Here is a 22,159-nt window from a genome sequence, read left to right as displayed (position 1 = left end):
TAAATGTGCAGGAATTCAACTGCAATGCACTGCTGTACAGACAGATAGTGATACTGATAATTTTCCCACTGGTCGTCCCTGCCTACCTTCTGCAGAGCCTCTTCCTCTAGCCTCCTCTTCTTCTCCAGCTGTTTGTTGCCGGTATAATTAGACTGCTCCTCCTGGGAGCGGTTGGTAGATGAGTGGGCTTTCTGGTACTCCTCTCTCCTCTGGACCTTCAGTGCTCGTGCCTTACGCAAGGTTGCATCTGCCTCTTGCTGCCAAAACCACAAGGATCAGCCACATAAGCCCACGTGATTAAATTGTGACATGAGCTTGCAACAGTTATCTAAAATATAATCAGACACACCTCGGGGGCTGATCAACTGTGCATGTGAAGTGATACAGGAAAGTTTGTAAAGAGCCAGCCCACTGAGAAACTATTATTAGAAATTATTGATCATCAAACAAATACTGCTCAGAGAAAAGAGAAAAAAGCCAAAAATGTGAAAATCTGACAATCTCCTGGCTGGCTGACAACATCGCAACATTTATTGAGAAATGCTGATTAGTCTATTACACAACAAAGAAGACTGTTAGGTTGATGTGACAGCAGTATCTAATTGTATGTAACTATACAGGGACCCTTGACTTACCATTTTCTTTTGTTCCCTCTGCCACTGCTCCTTGATGTCTTTCCTCAGTTTGTCCAATTCATTCTTGCGAGCCAGAAGAGGCTGAGAACAGATCGACAGAACTATATTATTATTAACTATATCAGAGATGCATCTGCCTGATCAGTTGGTATTCATACAGAGTATTTCTGTCAACTCAGTGCTTTCAAGGAAAACCTGGAGACTCTGACTGACTCCAAACTTTATCAATCCAAACTTTCTTTTTCCCTACATAGTTCTAAGCTATAGATGTTTTGAGGGTTAGTTAGGAGCAAGGTAAGGTAACAGACGTAAGTGTCCTTTGTGACCCACAGTCTACTTCTTATCACTCTTACCTGTATGAATTTATTGGTTTGAAGAGCCATTGCGGTTTGAATAAGCAGCTGGTTGTACTCAATGTCCTTCTTGAATGTGGAAACGTAGATATCACTGAATGGCATGTAGTCCTTGGATCAATGAAATAAGGAAATTGATGTATACATTATAATCTATATATTTCTTTTAATAAAGGTTACAATTATATAAGAATTGCATATTACCAATTAAGTCAATATTCTTTGAAAAAATTGCTCTTTGGTTACCTGTTGACCGGCCAGTGTCTTTGCAGACTCAGCCATTTTGGCATAACTTTTAGCATACTCAATATCTGAAAAAGAAAAGGTACAAAAGGATAAGGAATTATTTATGTTTCTAATCACAGCCAACATTATTTTTAGATACAAGTATGTGTAATATTTTATTTATACATTTTATTTCACTGCACAATGATGGCCGCAAACAAACACAGATTTCACATTCACGAGCCTCAGGTGACATAGGAACTCATTATGGTCATTACATTACAGTTCATATTACACTGAACAAAATGAAGAAGCAAGGTAAACAGGTAAATGGCTTTTAGCACAGACTGTAAAATAACAACGGATTAATAAATGCATATGAGCAGGGCGTGTGATCCTAGTTAAGTTGCAGCCCTTTACAGGCATGTTAATCTATGTGGTCTCCTTGTAAATATAATCAGCTGAAGCCAAGGCTTATAATGACTCAAGGGTCTGTTTAAAAAATGTTGCTTCAGCCCTGGGTCAAATAAATTTACAGATAACTCTGTCGTGTTTTAACCTCAATGAAACAGGAGATGAGGTGAACTTTTAACCACACTGCACTGTCAATAGTCTCAATGTCTCACCCATGGCCATTCTTTTCTCCATCCAGGCCAAAAGGTCTTTGATGTACTTGGACCAGGCCTTGGCGTAGAGAAGAGCAGACTCCACCCCGCTGTCATTCTTCAGCAGGGTCAAGTCAACTTCCTCCTCTCGTGACAACGGCACCTCTGGGCCTGTGGAGTCAGCAGAGGAGACGCACATTTCAAAACAAGGTGAATCGAAACACATGGTATCGACAAAATTGCTAAGAACTGGAATGATGTGTCCAAGTTCTACTATCCCAGCAGATGTGTGTGGGTGGTAAACGAAAAAAACACTGAGGTAATTGAAGTTGACAGTGTAGGAGGATGTAAAAGTGCTGGGTATCTTTAAAAATAGTCCAACAGCATCATTTTGTTTTTATTGGTTAAACCGTGATACACCTCTCCCAGCAGCCCGCCATCTGATTCAACACAAACCCCATGTGTTTCCCATCCCACACGGAACTACAGCTTAACAGGCAAGGAATGTCAGATATGTGGACGGAGAGGGAGAAAACGAGCAGCTAGTATGAAAAAAGCAGCAGAAATAACAGGGGTGGAAGCAGAGGTTTAGGGCGGGTCTACCTCAGGCATTCAAGAGTCCAAAGCCTAAATCACTCAGCTAACTCACTAAGCGACACTCTGGGTTTCCCTGGGTTACAAAGCAACCATTAAATGTTTTGTATAAAAAATTAAAAAAAATTAAAGTAATTAATAGCTATTTCCTTCTAGAATTAATTTATTGTACAACCACTTTGCTCAGAGGTAATTGAAAAAATGTGAATAACACTTACCCACAAGGTCACTTTTCTCTGAAACATATCCCTCAGGATCCACAGATAGGTTGTCATAAGACTGTGAAAAAGACATTTTAGATTAAAAGGAGGGAATGGCAGACATACAATCAAAGTCACAGATCAGAAGCAGCTGGGCTCAACACCCCAATTAAGTACAGAAAGCAAGTCTTTGAGGTTTTTTTTTTTTTTTTTTTTTTTTTTAAATGGAGGCATGGTAAAATTGCTTTAAGTGCAGCCTTTTGAAAACTGTCATGTTTCAAAACAAAGCTTTGAAAAAAGAAAAAGGCTGGCCTGAAGGCTGGGAAAAGAAAGATGGTGTCTCACCCTGCTTCTCCTGGTCTGGGGGATCCCCAACCCTGAGCCGCTGTCCACATCTCCCATAAGGAAGTCAGAAACTCTGTGGGGCAGATGTGTAGATGCAGATGTATGTCAAAAGTACAGTCTGATATGGTCAAAGTTGTAACCTATTCAGTAAAGAGGGGCTTTCAGATATGTAACACTTAAGTATTGTGTTACTCGAACTGGTTATTCAGACAAAGGAAATGATTCAAAACGTAGATATAGGCCCCAAAAAATTATTAAGTTTGACAAGACCAGCAAGCTTACATCTGTTGGCTAAAATTGCCAACGCTTTTTTTTGCCAGTTACACAAAACAGTAATAAAAATCCAGTAGTGTTGAAAAGGCAAACAAACACTGTACTCACACATTGCCGAATGTGAAAGCCAAAGTGTCAATGGATGTGTGTATCTCGCCAAATATAGCTGTTTTGTTTTCAGGGTTCACTTCCTTGAAGTTAACGCCTGTGGAGAGTGATAAAGTACACAAGACCGTCAGCCAAAATAAAACAGTATTACAAAACAGTTTATGTATTCTCAATCCTTCAACAAAAAATATTTACACAACTAGGCCTGTATGTTGGTGGGTGATGACGTTTTAAAAACAGATGTCATAAACACAGGGTCAACGGAGCAAAAAAATGTCATACAAGGGAAACAAAAAGCCAAATTTAATTTTCAAGCCTACAACAATGCATTAAATGCAGACTGAATGCGCGTGATTTGCCATATAGCATAGTCTGTATCTATTCTTGCTGCTATCATTATCAATTGTGACAATACTTAACCATTTGGCTTCTGTGGTGAGTGGTTTATCGCCTACAAGGGCTACAAGTTGTTTCAAGCAAGTGTTAACATGCTCCTCGATGACAGACCTCCTGGGCAGTCACACAGTGTCAAGGGTTTTAAAGAAAAGGCTATGAAAACAGCTTAAAACCACATCCGTTAGGTAAGTAGTTTAAGTCAGTGACACATACAGACTGTATGTCTTCTGACAAAAACAAAAGTATCTTCTGGAAAAGCGCCAGGGATCTTCAAGGATGGATTTTCAAGGAATATTCAGAAACAATCCCAAATTTTCCCTTCGTCATTCCAATGTGAAATAATTCCATAGGTCATCTTTCATGTCGACCGTACGCTAAAAAGATGATCAATCATACACATTCTTTGCTTTGAGGTCTAATGACGGCAAGACGTCCAGCGATTTTAGAACCATAAGGCCCTCGAATTTCGACAAATCTCCGTAAATGTGTGCATAGCGGTTTCCTACTCACAAAACGGTTTACTCAGCAAGAGGATATTTGCAGAAAGTAGTCAGAGGAACCGAAGACGCAGGCAGTGAAATCCGACTACTTCCTGTCTTCCCCACAACAGGAAACACTCACACAGCTTGAGTTCTGTGACATGTAACATTATAGACAGCTGTGACAAGACTTACCTTTTCTCTCCGTCACCTGGCATCACGTAATGTAACCAGGACCAGAAAACATCAACAATGTGAATCAGCTGCTGGAGAGAAAAAAACTCTAACCAGTTCCAGTTTCGAGACTGCTTTCTAGCTTTTGTGCTTCCATTTTCTCTTCATTTGAGCAAAATCAGTCCGTATCAGTGGTGGCTGGGTAATTGTTAATTCCCAACCTATGAAGAAATCCAGAAAGGTCATGGCATCCTGGGTTGGGGAGGCAACCCCACGTTCCAGGGAGACACCAAAAGAGAGAGGAGATGCAGTGGCGCGAGCCTCCCTGCCATGCACCTCCCTGGCCCTGAATGCTCGCGTACAACTCTGCACTGACTTCTTCCTCAGGACATCCTGTGGGTCTCATAACAATGATTCCAGAGCTCTGCCCCCCTTGTCACAAGTGAAATATGGAAACTGCATCATTCAAGTACAGGGGCCATTGTTTTCTCACGGTTGAGCCGTAACTGGGACAATTAACCCCTGAAAAATACCTCGAGTGAGGTAAAGCATGACTGATAATTTACTGACAATTCAGAAAGTGGTGACATTACATTTTTCTTTGGGGTAATGGGCTATAACAAAAGTCTACTTAAATATAACAGGTTAATTAGCGATGGAAACTAAAAAAACAATCATATTAAATGTAGAGAAGACTCCATTATTACGGAACAGCATGCTTTTCTTAGATCAATTAAATAAATGTACAATACATTTATCTGCGACAGAAAGAAAAACTCTTTTTTATGCACTTACAAGATTGACTGTAGTAAACAAATAACTTTGTCAGCTGCCAGAATCTTCTCAAGACAGAGAGCAGGGAAAGAATTTCAATAAGTTGAGGAGGTTGACACTTTTATTGCAGTGCCCTGTAGTTTTCTAGAATGAAGAGGGGAAAGTGAACATTTTCTTAAAATGTGACCAGAAAAGAAACCTTGTCTGGGTCTGGTTTGGGCCAATGAGGGCCTTTGCAAAGATCATATCTTTGATGACACACAAACAGAGAAGGAGGATGGGCAATACAACAATAGTTGTCTCTGTCTAGACTGAAACCCTGTGCGTTATACAGCTGAGTGGAGTTCTTGGTATTTTCAGGTTTATTAAAATGTGTCAAAGGTGTCAAACTAAAAAACAATAAAAGGAAAAGAGCTTGAGTGGATAACACCTACACGTACAGTAAATGGCATTTGAAACTGGTTAGGCAACCATGTGTTTGGAGAGGGGGAGGGGAAAAGGAGGATTTTTTTTTCCAGTAAAGTCTGGCAGCTGTCCAGATGCCCCAAGTGTCATGACCAAGCATCAAAGAGCAACATGAATGAACAGACTACACACTCTGAAGACAGAGAGGCGCACAAGACCTGTTATCATCCAAACCTTTGAGTCTACATCTCTGACGTCTCACTGATTCATTCCTCTTTCTGTCTCCTTTTCAGTCTTCCTCTGGCTCTCTGGCTGTACCAGTATTGTGTGATATACTGGACATTAGGGACAGTCCAGCCAGGGAGTGAGGAGACGTAAAGCACCCCCTTGTGGACAGGCAAATTCCCAAGTTTCCACTTGTCAACTGGACACAGTACACAACTACTGTATTTACTGCAGGAGTAAAGTACAGAGCTTTCCTTAAGGAACAATGTTACACTGCTGTTGCATACTCTACAGTAGCACCATCATCTGTGTTTGGGTGTTTATGCATATTTTCAGGAAATTTTAGGATGCAATACTTAATATCTTGATAATTCTCTTTTATGAAAGTAATAATATCTTCATATCCACAATATTGAGGAAAACGTTGACTGAGTGATGTGATTTTTGTATTTAGGTAAGTACCAATCAATCTTTTTCTATCAAATACTGATTTCAATCCCTCAATTACACCTCAGCTGATACTGAGCACTGACTGGATAAAAGTGTTTTCTTTTTCCCCAAATTTAAATCCTCACTGCGCAGAAATCATTTGAATCCTTTTTATGTGCATTAACATGACGCCTGGAATCACAACCAGCTGTAACTGCATGATAGCAGTTGAACTGAATTTTATAACCAAATTGACAAAGAAACCGTTCAGTATGCATCAGGATAAAAAAAATAATGGTTTCATATTTTAGAATAATCAGGAGTTTTATGAAACCCATTTATAGGAATTTATAGCAACCGCATAGGAAGCTACAGTCTTCAACATCTTTAGTCTTCGTTTGATGATTGAAATTTTTCAATCCTGTCACTGACACTACAGTCTGTGCTATTTTGTGCTAAGTTTGTCTCAACCATGCCAACAATTCCTTTGGCTGATCTAAACCTGGATATCTTTTGTTTCCTTTTTGCATTCTAAGCATTGTCAAAGCACCACTCAATGAGCTAAAGATTGGCAACACAAACTCTGAAACATTCTTAAGGAGTAGGTCACAACTCAGGTATTGAGATAGGGCCAGGTGAGCCATCAGACAGCCTTCACCTCACAACATGGGGGAAAAGAATGAAGAAACGTGGATGTGCTTGGCCGACAAGCAGCCTGCCGAGGGGCCTCCGCAGCCGCTGAAATATGGAATGCAAATTACAGGCATGTAGTCTCTGCTGTAGGGATTCTTGTGTGCAAGTCAAGTGAAGAATTACCCTTGCAGTGGATCACATTTCTAGCACATCAACTCATGAGTTGAGATTCCTTTTGTTTGTATTCATTCAGGGGATAGGAAATGGATCTGCTGTTGAGGGAATAATAACCTCTCACACAGTGACCTTTCAAACACATGTTCAAGCCAACCCTAACTGAGCACAAATCAATACAATATCCCTGCAAGGTATTTCCCACACTGGTTTGAAAGACTGACGTAGACCCTTAGCCTGAACCTGTAAAGTGAGATTTCATGCCAAGACATCATCTGGGCGCCCGTGTGTTTACCTTTATGTCTCTGTGCACTCATGCATGTTAGTGACTAAGCACTGACCTTTGACCTTGGCAATGACCGTGCCAGCCGCTCCCAGGATGTCCGCAGAGTTGAGGGTCTGGTGCTTGCCGATAACAGCCTTGAGGACGCGGAGTAACTCTGCCAAACGTTCCTGCACCACCTGCTGAAGACCTTCCACATTTTCTGGACAATAAAAAGAGAGAAAGCACATGAACGTTACTCGAGTTATGTCATAGAAGTATCAAGACATGACAAATGCCTTAGTAATCAGAAACCCAACTACCATGGACAGTCTGCACTCATGCATTTTCTTCTATTAGTCAAAGTCACCACCGTCACGCTGCACTTTGAGTCACAGCTTAGGCAGCGTCAAATGAATCCTTGGCATTCCTTTTGTCATTGCCACACACACATTACTTGGCAAATACTGTCATTTTTAAATGATGAAACTATGCTGTCGCCTTTTGTCTAATCTAGATAATTCCCTACAGGGCAAATAAAAAAAAAACATGTTCTGGTATGTTTATCAGCATGTGTGGTTATGCTGCCAAATGAGATGTGGAAGACAAAGACGGATGCAGCTGAGAGACAAACTCAGTTGCATGAAACTACTGTGATGCAACTTCTTCTCTGCTTCCTCCAGGCAGAGTGACACCACGTACAACGGAAGAGGCTTGTTACACTGTCTCAGTCATGGTTATAACATTCCCATACAGGTGAAGATGATGAGTGCAGAAACGATGACGTGCTTCTTGTGCTTTTGTGGTCGCAAGTGAGGCGTCCCACTTCACATGAAAGACTTTATCTACACAACAGCCGGTGTTCCCGTCCCTGGTCCCCTGTAGCGTTAATAGACAGTTAAATGCCATATTTATTTGACTACTTACAGCTTAAGCACTGTGTATATATGCAACTGCGGCACAGAGTCTGTGTATGCATACAGTTTGTAAACTGCATACCAACAGAAAGGCAGTCATGCTAAAGATAAAGAAATTACATTTTACAGGCGACTAATGTGGCACATGTGGTAACTATTACACAAGCTTAATTTTCCTGCAGCAATCAGCGGCAGGCAGAGTGAGTGGCAAGAAAAGTTGAGGAGGATCTTGGATTTTTCTCTGTTATGAGTGAGGTTTCAGAAGATGACACTCGAAGAGGAAAAGAATGTACAAAATGCATTCAGATTACTCTCCCGTTAGTTTGTTGACCATATCATATTCTATCAGTAATTCTGCTATGAAAGGCATGCAATTCCTGTGGGATCAGGCAAAAGAGTGAAGAAGAGTACCACATTTACCTGTGTTTTTTGTATTTAACCAAAGGTTTTCCTAACTCTGTGTACTCTTCTTCACAACTTTAAAAGCTCCTTTACATTCATTTTTTTCTGGAGAATCCCTGCAGCATTTTCAAGAGTTCAGGTGTTGCAGTGTGTTTTACTGAGAATTAAGCTCTGTGGGCAAAATAAAAGCCGACAAAATAAAAAAAGAAAATACAAATAGAGACATGATGGATTTTCTCCAGTCAACAGGAAGACAGGCTGTGTCAGGGTCTGATTCAGGTTAATCAGTAGAGGCACTGGAAGTTGGCAACAGACAATAGGTGAGTTCATGTCTAACTCACTGTTTTGGAAGAAGCTAGGGCACCGGCTGGAAACAGAAAAGCCATCTGTTTTTCATCAGGCCCATTCCACCAGCCAGTAGGGTGAGATGAGAGACTGAATTTATTGGAAGCGTTAAAAGGAATTACAGAGGGAGTGAAAATGAGAGCCTGGGTGTGTGTGCTACCCTTTCTTTCTTCTTTCTAATAGGAGAGACTTAATCCACAATTGACATAAACCAAGGCCAGATGACACACTATTTCACGAAGGACAAGAGAAATAGGCATAGGGTGTTTCTTGAGGACACTCCAAACATTTAAGCTTATAAAACTTAAATAACACAAATATAACATTGTCCATCTTGCTGGTCAAAAGCCAACCAATCCTTGTCCCCACCTTCGACCCATCAGGATTAGAGAAAAGACATCCTGTAGAGCAGAGGGCTCACCTGCTCCCTTGCCCCAGGGTGAGAGGTCCCTGACCCCACAACACACACTTTGAAGTCACCCTCCCTGCCAACACTGACAATGGGCCTTCATTAAGGACCTTCCCCTTCCTTTTGACCCTCCTTCTCAGTTGTGGTCACTGGGGGTATTTTTGGTTAGCTCACTGGCGTTTGAAGATTTTCTTATCAAAGATAAGTATATGGTTTGCCCATTAGCATATGTGACCCAGTGCTAATGAGGTGCACACCTGAGAATCTTCACTCTGCATGACACAAGTGGAGCACATCTCAGCAGCTTTGTAGGTTAGAATCACCCATTTCCCTTTCCTCAGAAAAGAAAAGAATTTAATTAGACTAATCTGTTCTGCAGAGACGCAAATGGGATACAGATTGTGAGGAAATAACAAAGGCTGTGATGTTGTGGCAACAAAGACAGAAGGATGTCCTGAGCCTATCTGCTGGACCACAGCTGAAGCCAGAAAGGCAATTTTTTCATGGATTGGTGCTGGCTGTATCCTTTGTTTACTGTCACCCACTGCCAGCTGCCGCACAAATGTGCAGAGTTCAAACACTGTAATGGAGAGGCACAAACAAATAAACAGCAACTAGCAATTTTTAATTAATAACATCCACACTGACAATGACCTTCAAAGAACAAAGACCATGTCCACCCTAATAACAGCAGGACTTTTTGCATCTGCTCTACCAACATTTTACACCACACATCAAAAGTGCCAGGGAAAAGAAGCTGTCTAAATCCTGTATTTAAGTCCTGCACCAACATACACTTCATTAGAGGCTGCATTTTTTCATGCAAAGCTCTGAAACCTATTTAAAAAAGCCTCCTTTGGGCTATTCATGTACTTTGCTTCTATAATGAATCAGGACATAAATCGGCAGATGCTGAATTTTCAAGGCCTCAGATTTGGATCCAGGGCAAAAAATTCTTACCAAAAAATCTGAGACAATGCTGTAACAATTACCTAATAACAAGTAAACTTAAATCATTCATTCTTTATTCAAAGACATTTAAAACAGACTTCTTCGTGGTTAAAAAGTGGATTCAAGTTTTTGCAAAAACAAATGTGCACATGACTTAACCCTTCAGATTGTGCATGTGCATTCCAATTAGGCTACTCAGATAATTGCTAATTCTTCACCTTAAACCCCCGATTAAAAAAATTCTAACAAAAGAATCCAATTTAACAATCAGAAATGGGAATAAAGTTATCAAAACAAGGTCAAATTTTGTGTGACAGCTCATACTGATCACCACAAGCGTTGCCCTTTGAATTATGTGAGAGGATCTGTGCTCAGTGCAGCGTGAGACAGCCGAGAAAAAGCTGGGAAAAATCAGTGGTGAGTGGTTTTGTCACAACAATGGCATCAAAAAGCGCACTGGAAATTTGTGGCTGATTGTGGAGACCATGCCATTGTTTTGGTAGAGATAACAGCACTGAAGCATAGAGCTGGGCCATATTGTTTAAAGGATGACCCCCTGCCAACGCCAACGCACAAGGCCGCCTTGTCTTTCTTTACAGTGGTGGGATGAGCCGGTGTCCCAGCCATGCTTCACGCTCGGTCTGCTTCATTTATTTTCTACAAGATCAAGACCTCCCTCCCTTTAAGGCAAAGACATTTACCATGACAAATAGTGCTAGTATTTAACTTCCACCTAACAATATACAGTATTGTGTTTTACCAAATTTGCTAAATTTAATGGTTAATGGTTTAATGGAATGCATTTTTCTCTTCACCCTGAAACTACACTGAAAATTACCCAAAAGTCCAAAACCCAAAGATCTTCTGTTAACTATAATGCGAGACAAGGAAAAGCTTTTTGCTTAATCAATTAACAAAAGTTTCTGGTTAAGTTTCTGTGGATTAACTATTGAGCTCATCAGAGTTTCTTGTGGGACGCTGCAGCAGATCCATGTGCTTGACAGTCATGTTAGTCATGCTTCTAGTCCCGTTTTTGATTCACAACTCCTGACAGCTGTGTGTTAAAAATACAATTACAGTAAGATGATTTAGCTCTTACTGTACAGATAACTTTGTTAATTTAATTTAGAATTCACCAGAAGTCACCAGTCTAGCAGTCTACGCCTTCCTGAATTTACATGCTGTCAGTAGAGGTTTCCATTGGTGTTTCATGACGTACTGTAACTACAACAAGCACATTAGCAAGGTTGAAAGGCTCATGAGTGTAAAACACTGTGTCTAAGATGCTTCTCCACACAGTATGTGCCGCCTGTTTCATTTTCATTCAATTACCATTTGAACTTCAATCCATCTGCTGCTCAGTTGACAGATTAAAAAGCCCTGAAGTATCAAAATTGTCATATGGATTCTCTTAACTGTTTATGGATGAGCCCCTTTATTCTCTAAATAATATCCCTGATTTTTAAATGATTTAGGGAGAAGTTTTTCATTAAAATAATCTTAAATAAGGTCAATACAGCCTTACACCACCCAAAAATATATCAACATTCAGACCCTGTAACTGCAAAATGTTTTAGCTTGAAGACATGTCAGTCACAACAAATTCCACTAGTGGCAGTTTTCCCAAGAAAATGTTAGATATAAATCTCATCAGAAACTTTTCAGAGCACTCATCCAGAATAAGCCACTTCTCTGCTGTCAATCTTTATACAGAGTATGTTGCAAATACCAATGTCTTTGCCAAAAAACTTGCAGGTGACTCAAGTGGTGACTCAACTTTAGCACAATACAGTAACGCAAACATTTGCCTTTTAAATTAATGTCACCCCTTAAATTGTGTGTGTGGAGAGGTCCCATTGTGTCTAACAAAGCTCATTGTGTGTCCAGTGCAGAGAAGGACCAATCTAATCCAAATCTTCAGGTGGCCTGACAGAGGTTACAGCCTCTGCTCCCCCCACTGATAACAACAGGCAATCAACTGGCCTGTCTGGACACGCGATCTGCTCGACATGAAACAAGCCTCGGCAGCTCTGGTGACACAGTGCTGCTTGGGAAACAGCCGCAGGGCTTTACTGAGAGGCCAAGGAGGCTACATTTCTCCAGCAGCATCCCTCCCCCGCGTCTCTCTGCTAGTAACAGGGAGGGTGACAGATTTACACCCAGAGAGGCAGAGGATTTTCAGATTTTCTTTTAGATGTGTATCAGTCTACCTCATTCCAGGATGGTGACGCGTCGTTCTCAGTGCAGACTCAGTCATGACCCCAAATTCACCAAACGGAAACTGACACGTTTTTCCCTTTGCAACAGAGAAACGCGGACTAAATAAACTAAACTCGGATTAGCCACAAGGCTCTTCAATCACAAACCACGAGGCTAGAAAACATTAAACACTCACTGTAACAGACTCTGCTTGCATTGCAGAGCTGACTGCAACCTGATCTGCGACAGGTGGAATTGTTTGGTCAGAATTCCATCTCCAAACACTAATTTCCCCCTCTGTCCAAACACACGCTGCATTGCTGGGTGCCTCTCTGTCTTTCCCATGCCTTGTTTGGAGACAGAGCAGGCCCCAGACATCACACAGACAGTAAACAGCAGGCACTCCATAAACAGCTACCTGCTCTCGGCCTATTAGTGAACTACACTCTGTGGGGTCTGGGCTTCACAGTCAGGCTAATTCTTTAAACACTTCATTACATGTTTGGGGGACTTTAGAGCAGGTGCAAAACAAGACGGCATTCTTGAATCAACACAGTCTATCAGTGACACTAGGAGGTGAGGAAAACCAGAAAAGGAAAACAGGAAATAGAGGCCACTATATTTTAACCCCTACTCAGAGGTTCCTATCCAAGCCATAGGGTGTGAAACTACTTTGCATTCTTGTTTTAATTTTACAAAACTGGATAACATTCTGTGCTGCAATTATTTTCACCATTACTTAATTTGTTTATAAAACATCAGGGAAAAAAAATTCCAGAGCCCAATATGACAGTAAAATTGTTTGTTTTGTCCCAAAGTGTTGAATTTAATAGCATATAAGAGAAAGAAAAACACTAAAACCTTACATTTGACAAGCTAGAAAATAACAATGTGTGGCATTGCTGCCTGAGAAAATGACTCAAACATGACTTATAATGCTACCAGGAACAAAGAAAGGCTGGTTTGTTCGCCAGTTTTATTCCACTAGTAGCCAGACATGCACATTTGAGGATGACTTCACCTCCAGAGGTTGGCAGTAAAAGGTTTAGCAAATGAATCTCCACCTATCCAGATTAATGATGTATTCTAATACAGCATGGGAATGTGTGTTTGAGACGACAATATTGGGCAACATGAGTGAATCAAGTATCGGAGGATGTGTTGGGACAGGTACAATTGTGTTTTTGTTGTGTCTCTTAATTCAAAGCTGAGCAGACATAACGTTCTCCTTTTTGGTTTTTCACAAAAAACGAAACAAAAAAAAACAACAGCCTGACTCACAGGAACAGCATCACAAGCCTCGGCCCCCATCCTGCACAGGTCTGATGTACAGTTGTAAATTTCAGCAGGTCTTCCCAGTCGCCAGCGGGTGACGTCCCCCTCCTAGCAGGAGCTCCACTGGCCAATCCACCCCTCGCCATGACCAATCTCCTACACAAAAATCTAGAGCCCATAACCATAAATCCCACCCCAGGAAACACACCCCAACCACAAGCTTGCACAAAAACATCCTTCAGCATCACAGGGGAAAGTTACTGCCCAACAAATCTCTCCTTTCTTTCTCCTAAGAGCAGCAGGTCATTAAACTATTATGTGCTAGAATTCGGCTTTTCTCTTGATTGAAGGCACCACCCGCAAGTGGCCACTTCAGTTGGCACTGGGGCACTTCAGTGAGAAGGGGAGATATTTGTGGTAGCTATTGCTGGATATATTTTGTACAGGGTAGTGGTGGCTTTTATGGCCACTAAACTGGGACTTTAAATGGGTTCAAACCTGAAAATTGGCCTCATCCTACAAAATGAGGATAGAAGTAAGTTAATTCTGACATTAACTCTAATAAGCCAATTAAAGGGCTTAAATTCAGTCTCTCTGAAATGACTTAATGCAACTTAAATTTTCAATTACCATCCGACTGCAATGCAAAGTCTCTTGAGCAGAGAGGGAAAACAAGTCCATGAATAAACAATGAAATGAGTCCCTGTTAAAACTACAACCAAACAGTTTCTGAACATTTTATCTTATACTAAACTAAAATAGGAGTCAGCCCTTCTGACAACAACATAGTTAGAGACTGATACTATGAAACACTGAACAATGCATTTGAACTGGAGTACAGCCAGATCTTATCAGAGTGTCATGATGATAGTTGAAGAAAGCCACAGTTTTCATAGTGAAACAAGGACCAGTGAGTCAGCTAAACATGTTCCTCCTCAGACATTTAATGACTCTTCTCACTGCACTACAGTGTATGATGGAAATTTTCAGTAGAATAATGGGAGGTAACATGTTCCCGAGTTTATCTGTGGTCAAACAAACTGTACAGTGTACACCATACGTTGAGTAAATAAGCTTTCAACCTCATGCTCTGCAACTATGCTGCGAGATGTTTGTTCTACCCTGAAGTGGAACTGTAAAAGGGCCGGTGAGAAACACTTTTGTTTTTCTTTTCCACCTTGTGGCTAAAAGGCTAAAACGAACTAACCTGGACCTTCTTGAGCAAAGAAATGTTCAAGGAAATAAAATTTCAGACAGTGTCCTGATGGCTATCTCAATTTAAAGTTAAAACCTCACCCTGCTCAGCCCTAATGGCCTGTACAGTATCCATAACTTCAACCACACATTTCTCAACGCACATTCCTGAATTTTTTTTTTGCTTGATAATGAGGGCAAAGTACTGAGCTACTTGCAACTATGTGGAAATTTTTAACACATTTTGGAAAAAGAAAATGACAGTTTGAGGGGGAATTTGCAGTTGTTTCGGTCCTGTCTGGTCACCAAAATAAAAGCAAAACAAAGATCTGAAAGTAACAGGACTTGTGATTAGTATATGAGCTTGTGCAACAGTGGCATTTTGTAAAAAGACTATTCATTGTTGACAAAGCGAAAGAACAAATTAATAAAAGTATGAGTTTTGTCCTGTACTCAACAGATGACTACCACACACAGGTTGTAATTCCCTCAGGGACCATTCTGTCAGTGTATTTACACATAAAAATATTCTTGCATGTCTAATCTGTTTCAACTACTGCAGCTGTTCCCCTGAGATATTTTCCCTGAATTCCACAGAAACAGGAATATTTCTTCCTCTTTTCTAGCCTGACATTTCTAAATGAAATACAGCTTTGACCAGATAATCATTGAAGAGGTTTTTTTTTTTTTTAAACATATGACCACAAATCTAAACTGAATTTATATTAGGAGAGTTTTCATAGTCAATCTGCCTCACACCTACCATTAGTCTATTGAAGGCACTATAGCTACAAGTGAACATTTGTTCTAAAGGAATGCCGAGTATGCAGGAGAGTGGGGGGATGGGAGGGGGACAGCAGCTTGGCTGTGTGTAGAGAACTCCTTTTTCATCCTGATTAAAACCATCAACCAAGTTGTCTTCTGCTACAGACTCAAATGAAAACTTCAGGATGAGGAAAACATACTGACATTTTTATTACATTTGTTCTATCTTTTTTATTACACTCGCCCTCAAGTGCTGTATAATTACGAGATTAAATGCTTGACTATTGACATCAAGGGAAATTAAGCCACAGTGAGTGTGCTTGAGTTGGAGAAATTCCAACTTAAGAAAATGTTAGATTTTTCTGTTAACAACAATTACTTACTGATCCCACAAGAGCGGTTTGATGCACCATCATATGGTGTGTTTTCTTTCATTTCAGTATGATGCACAGAGGTGACAGTGTAAGGTTCACTGATGTGTGATGATGCCACGTGTAAGTGGACAAAGATCGTCTCGGGACAACAGGGAGATTGGGACAGGGGTCACCTGCTCAGTCAAAACTCATACAGCCTCACATTCTTCTCTTGGGTTACATTCTTTGACAGCTTGACTATTGTTGGGCAACAATTCTTGCGAGCACTGTGACTGTTAGAGAGAAAGTGTAAATCTACACCACAATGTGACCCTGGGGAATCTTTAGGTGTGAAGCTGTGGGTGTGAACGCAGTGGGTCAACTTAGCTCAGGCTTACGGACACTGATGTTGTTCCCCTGTGGGCTTCCGTCAGCCAGACGTGCTGCACGCATGTGCTGCCTCCAGCTAAAAACTGGCAGGTGCCCCCGAGAGGAACAATAAGCATCCTCCAAGCTAAAGCCTCCACAAAGTCTTCTCTGTATGAGGAGCTATGTGACACAAACAGAGTCAAACCTGCCTCTCTGCAAGCCTGCCAGATCTCAACAGGGAGCACGCCTATCAGCAAAAAAAAAAGGCTTTATGTTGATTTCTCACAGTACTCCAGTGACAGAGCTTTCTAAGTATGAAAAAAACAACACGAGAGCTGGCATGTGCTTCGCTAACCGCCTCCCTACTTCCCTCACTGCCTTGTTGCTGCAGCTTTCCTCGACGACTAACTCAAGCAAGAGGTTAAAACATGCCGTTTTAAAAAAAAATATTATTATCTTATTATTAGTCCATTTCATTTTATATTTTTATGTTAATTTTATGTCTTTTCATGTGAAGCCCTTGGTGCATGTTATTGCATGTAAAAGGTTATTATTATTATCATTATTATTATTACCATTCTGATAATCACACAAACATAAAACTATAGGCAGAGACAGGCAGTGGGTGTCTTTTGTGATGACATGACAAATGATGATGTGAAAAATCTTTATGCACCCATTGTGATAACCATCCATTAAAAAAAATCAAATTAAATATTACTTTGCAAAGAAAAAGCCTTGTTAAGCTGAATATTTTTGAATACTTACACTTTAAAACTGTATATAATGTGCTGATACCACATGTAAAATAGAGAGGAGGCCTTACTTTAAATCAGTAGAAAACAGACCTTTGGCTGTTGCTTTTTCCAGGCTGTGTAACCTTCCTGACCTCTCAGACCAATCCAATTATGCATGTGAACACACACACACACACACACACTAATATCTAGAATGTCATTAGGGGGTGTAATTTTTATTCTTACTTTAAATTTGGCTTAAGGACAAAAACTGTAAGACTATAAATACCCACGTCTTTGGACATGAAGATCACATGAACCTCTCCATAAAACTCTCCCTGCTAAAGAAAAACATTTTAAGGTGATAATCAGTGTCAGAGACACCCATCAGGAATGTTCCAGTGCCAGCAGACAGGAGCCAGTCTCCTGTCTGCTGGCACTGGTCTGAACAGGACTCAGGATGAAAAGTATATGGGAAACTGGAAACTCCTTAAAGTTAAGAGCAAATGGTCAAAAGCTCCAAACTTCTCAGAAATGATATAACTGTGTTGGCTTCCTGCTTTCTTGTTAGGTGTTACTGGCAGGTTAGAATCACAGTATATATTTAAAGCTGGGAGGGCTATTGACTAAACACATTTTCTGACACTGTGGCCATCTTCCACCACTCTGTGTTACCTGTTAGTAATGAAAATGACTCAGTGTTTACTTTTGACTGGACTGCAAACCACATTATAGTCGCAGCTTCTTGCACGAGTTATTCCACTAAGTCATTTGTGTCAGTGTCTCAGAGAAAAGAACAAAAATAAACCACTAATCTAACTGACAAATACTTAAATGACATTATAGGGTCATATGGTATGATTTCATCCCCACCTGCTGAATAAGAGCCGTTGTAAACGGGGAGGCAAATATCCCAAATGTTTTTGTGATGCCTCAGAACAACACTCAGCATGACGCAAGCCAAAGCTCACTTACAGAGGCCTCACTCCTCCAGCCAGAGGAATTGCTAAACAACTTACTCCCACTGCCAGAGCTTCAGTTGGACCCCAGAGTGTGTTTGTGTGAAGGTATGCGTCTTTTAGCAGTACAGTAGGAGTAGTAGTAGCTGCAACCGTGGCAGTCTTCCTGTATTAATCCCAGAGAAGTAAATTACTTTACTCAATTAGTACAACAGACACCATAATGCAAATTCACAGGTCTGCTCACAAGGTAGAATGTAGTGCTATTATACATGACATCAACATATAACATTAGTGCTTAAACAGTTAGTTGGTTAATCAGTCACTAAATTGAGCACCTTTGGGTTTTGAGGTGTTGGTCAGACAAAACTTGCAATTTCACAATGTTACTTTGGGCTCTGGGAAGTTGAGAACCTTGTTTTTTTCACAAATTTTATAATCAATCAAAACAAATCATACACAGATTGACTGGTAGTGAAAAAACAGCAGCTGCACCCACACAATAACATACACTGGTGATAACTACCAGTGTTTATGCTGCTATAAAGCCTTGTTTAACACTGCGTACATCTGTGTGGGCAGCATGTTTGCGCACGTCAGCACACAAGCGCCAAGCCATCAAAACCAAGTGAGAAAAACAGAACAGAGCTCTTCTCGTGTCCTTATGTATAGCAGTGTGTGGTTGAGTGTGGTTGTTAAGGCAGTCACAACACTGCAAACACTCCAGTATGTTACCAGCGAGGCTGTTATCACACTATACACTAACACTCCACAGGTGGGTCTTGCTGTCTGTCACAATGGCAAACTTATCTGTAACATAACAAAAACACTAGGAGCCTTCCTGGACATTTTATCCAAAAGCACTTAGCAGTGCAATGAGTGCATCTGTGTCTTCTGTTTTGTTTTTGGCACAGAAGTGATCAAAGCAGCACGTGTGATTTACTACCTATGAGTCAAGAAAATGTTCACACTGTTTGTAACACTGTTTAAAAAGCTCAAGGTGTGTTTACACATTATTAGTCATTATTCCTGTAGGCCACTGGTCAAACAACATGACTTCTTGTCAATACATTCCCAGTATATCTATGATAAATGTGCTGGTAGAGAATTTCAACTATCTATAGCATCACTGTAAACATCGGGTGTCAGTCCCTCAGTACAAAGAGCAATGGTTCCTTTCTAAAGAGATCGTCACCAAACTGGGGAAATGCAAACGATAAGCTCTCCCACAGACAGTCGCCTCTTTGGAGCAGAAGGTAACGCAGCTTAGATATGTCTTACGGTATTAAAAGCACTTATTCAACTAGAAAAGGTCTAACTTTCATGCTCTTATCACGGTATGAATAATACTCTCTCAACAATTCAGAATGCAACACTCTGCTATCTGAGGATTGTCTGCTATCTGAGGATTGTCTAAAGTCTTTCTAGGATATCTAAAAAATTCTCAAGAGATGTAAGTGACATACACAAAAATGTAATCAGAGCACTTCATTAGAATAAAATCCATAGATTGCACTGAACATGCCACACTGATTATGAGTATGAGATTTTTACTTTTATAACTTTTATGTACGCCATTTTATTGTTTTCCAGTTCCTTGACCCCCAGAGCCCGTCCACTTACTCCCCCATATTCCAGCTCCTCCTGAACTCACCTTTACACTGGAAAGCACCTTTGAGGTTGAGGAGCACATCAGCAAACCATCGCACATCATTCACCAGCTGCATTACATACTCCGGGTCCACTCCTGGTGCTCCCACCAGCCGAGATGATAACCCCATGCTGCTCAGGGGGTTGGGGTTCTTGGAGCTGCGGCCCATATCCAACGTCTTGGTGGATCCAGCTGACAGAGATCCTGTGTGGGGTTTGGAGGGGTGTCGTGGCAGACCCTGGGTGTTGGTCCCACTGCCACCACTGCTGCTGCTCTTCCGTAGCATCCCAGCAGCCAGTGCAGCTGCCACCCTTTACAGGGGGTACAGCCCTGGTCCCTGGAAGGCTGCAAGGCAGAGGAGGAAGGGTCCAGATGATGAGTGTGATTGTGATTCTGTGTATGTGTGTGTGTGTGGGAGGGATCCCCTCTTCAAACTCATTAATCTTTAGTAAACCAGTATCTAATTTCATATCTATGCTTTTACAGAAATTATGCGTGACATAAAGTATTGAGTTTACATTAAGGATTACTGTAAACTCAACACTTTATACTTTATACAGTAAGGATAACTGTAAACTTCCACATAAGTTCTTAACGTCTTCAGGATTTATCTAGATTTTTCCTTACTTAAAACTGTTGTTACGTTTAGCAACGCTTTGCTGTTAGCTAACTTAGCTTAACGCTGTATTTGTAAAATAACAGTATCTGTCAATACATCAAAACAATGTCATACATCTTCATAAAAAACAAAGTACCGAGGAAAATAAACACATTAACGAGACCTAAACGAAGTAAAATCACGGGAGGTATTTTCAAAACTCTAAAAGCAACGAAAACTACACAACGGTGACATTTCTTTTTCCGGACGGTTTACAATGAAAAGTGATGCTCCTGCCCCGGTAAAAACTGCTCTGCTGGCACGGCCAAAAAACGCTATTTAAACTCACCTGCTCGGCAGTTTACTGACATAATGGACAAGATATCCAACCAACACTTTGCTTAGTAGCGCCTGTAAAAACCTGTGAAGAAAACTAATCTCCAACAAAGGGAAAAAGTTGTCCGCTGTGAGTCACTGTACATAGAGAAGTGACCGACTCTCGGCAACTCTCAAGTCAATTGTAATTTACGAGTCGGTTTACCACATGACCTGCCAGACGCGTTTTGATTGGCCAGACGGGAATGGAGCTGTGATGCCTTCAGGTGCCGTTGGGAAAGTTGGAATTATAACCGAATCTTAAAATAAATATCAAAAAACAGCTCAAGTAGAACTGGAGTGGGTTTGAATCAACTTGTCGAGATACTGTAATTCATATTTATGGAACACATGTTATATTTACTCCTTTTTTTTTTACAGAACAGTTAACATGTGTGGAAAATGGGCCACACCTTATGTGTGTATTGTAATGTACACTTTAAATTCTGACATTTTTTCTACATTATTTCCTGTTCAGTGCTGAAATACACCCCTTACTTCATAAGTTTGCTGTTAAATCGCTTTACAAAGGCACCAGAGGCCATGATATATGATTGAAATGTTTATTGCATTTGGCCCTTTTATTTACATGTTTGTAATTTTTTTCTTTTCTGACTTTTATTATTGGATTTTTTTTAAACGTCCATGTTATTAGATGTAGGATTCGAATCGGTAGTAGTAGTAGTAGTAGTAGTAGTAGTAGTAGTAGTAGTAGTAGTGGCCCAATAGCACTATGCCTTTGACAATGTCCTTTTATAATGCTTCTTGCACAATTTTTCTTTTTATTCAGAAAAGGAAACATTTATTGTAATGTAATCTAATCTATATACTTTAAAGATTGGAGAGGTTGCTTAGTTTCCAGTTTACATTCAGTTCATCCATTGAAAACTAAAATATGCCATGAATCCCCACAATGTTGCAGTTGATGTGTAGAGGTTTGAACTGGTCATGGAGGCATGTCTGAGAAAATGAGAGTCAAAAACCCTTGTGCTTAAAAAAAAAAAAAATCACAATTGACCAGCAGATTTCACTTTTGACAAAAGAAGTGATGATCTACAGTGTAAAATAAGCTGCTTTGTCATCCCCAGAGATGAACTTGGAGGCAATGGTACTGTCTGGAAACATAAGATGAAAAGGGTCGACTTTCCCAGTACACCTGTTGAAATTTTGACATTAAGATTAATTAATAGTTTACATTATCTTATGACAAATCGTATAATCTACAATGTAAATTCAGTGAGTATTATGGTGTCTAACTGTTAATGAATATTGGATGTGAAGCTAATACATGATCAAGTTTTTTATATTTGCACTCCATCAAATGAGCCAAGTTGGTTCTTCTAATTCAGAGTCACAGCTGCAGTTACAGTA

At 40.5% G+C, this 22,159-nt stretch overlaps 1 protein-coding gene across 3 annotated transcripts in view; it reads right to left on the bottom strand.

The window, feature by feature from the left end:
• LOC139629007 (rho GTPase-activating protein 29-like) overlaps window positions 1-20,914 on the bottom strand; it is a 29,667-nt gene extending 8,753 nt beyond the window's left edge. Inside the window, exons 1-11 of one of the 3 annotated variants that reach the window (XM_071491330.1) lie at window positions 20,763-20,914; window positions 19,819-20,160; window positions 7,369-7,512; window positions 3,339-3,435; window positions 2,958-3,030; window positions 2,631-2,691; window positions 1,840-1,989; window positions 1,235-1,299; window positions 989-1,099; window positions 636-716; window positions 87-257 (exon numbers count right to left, since the gene is read on the bottom strand). In XM_071491330.1, the coding sequence (XP_071347431.1) occupies window positions 87-257; window positions 636-716; window positions 989-1,099; window positions 1,235-1,299; window positions 1,840-1,989; window positions 2,631-2,691; window positions 2,958-3,030; window positions 3,339-3,435; window positions 7,369-7,512; window positions 19,819-20,101 (1,236 nt within the window). In that variant the 5' untranslated portion in view covers window positions 20,102-20,160; window positions 20,763-20,914. Of the gene's footprint in view, window positions 1-86; window positions 258-635; window positions 717-988; window positions 1,100-1,234; window positions 1,300-1,839; window positions 1,990-2,630; window positions 2,692-2,957; window positions 3,031-3,338; window positions 3,436-3,758; window positions 3,891-4,408; window positions 4,749-7,368; window positions 7,513-19,818; window positions 20,161-20,762 lie in introns of those variants that run through there. The other 2 variants (XM_071491331.1, XM_071491332.1) reach the window with 2 other exon arrangements.
• Between the last annotated feature and the right edge of the window lie 1,245 nt (window positions 20,915-22,159).

Source organism: Trachinotus anak, unplaced genomic scaffold (assembly GCF_046630095.1).
Source record: "Trachinotus anak isolate AG129_WGS33_773 ecotype Australia unplaced genomic scaffold, CSIRO_AGI_Tana_v1 ptg000012l, whole genome shotgun sequence".
In the NCBI taxonomy this organism is placed as follows: Eukaryota; Metazoa; Chordata; class Actinopteri; order Carangiformes; family Carangidae; genus Trachinotus; species Trachinotus anak.
This window is presented reverse-complemented; position numbering and strand designations above follow the sequence as displayed.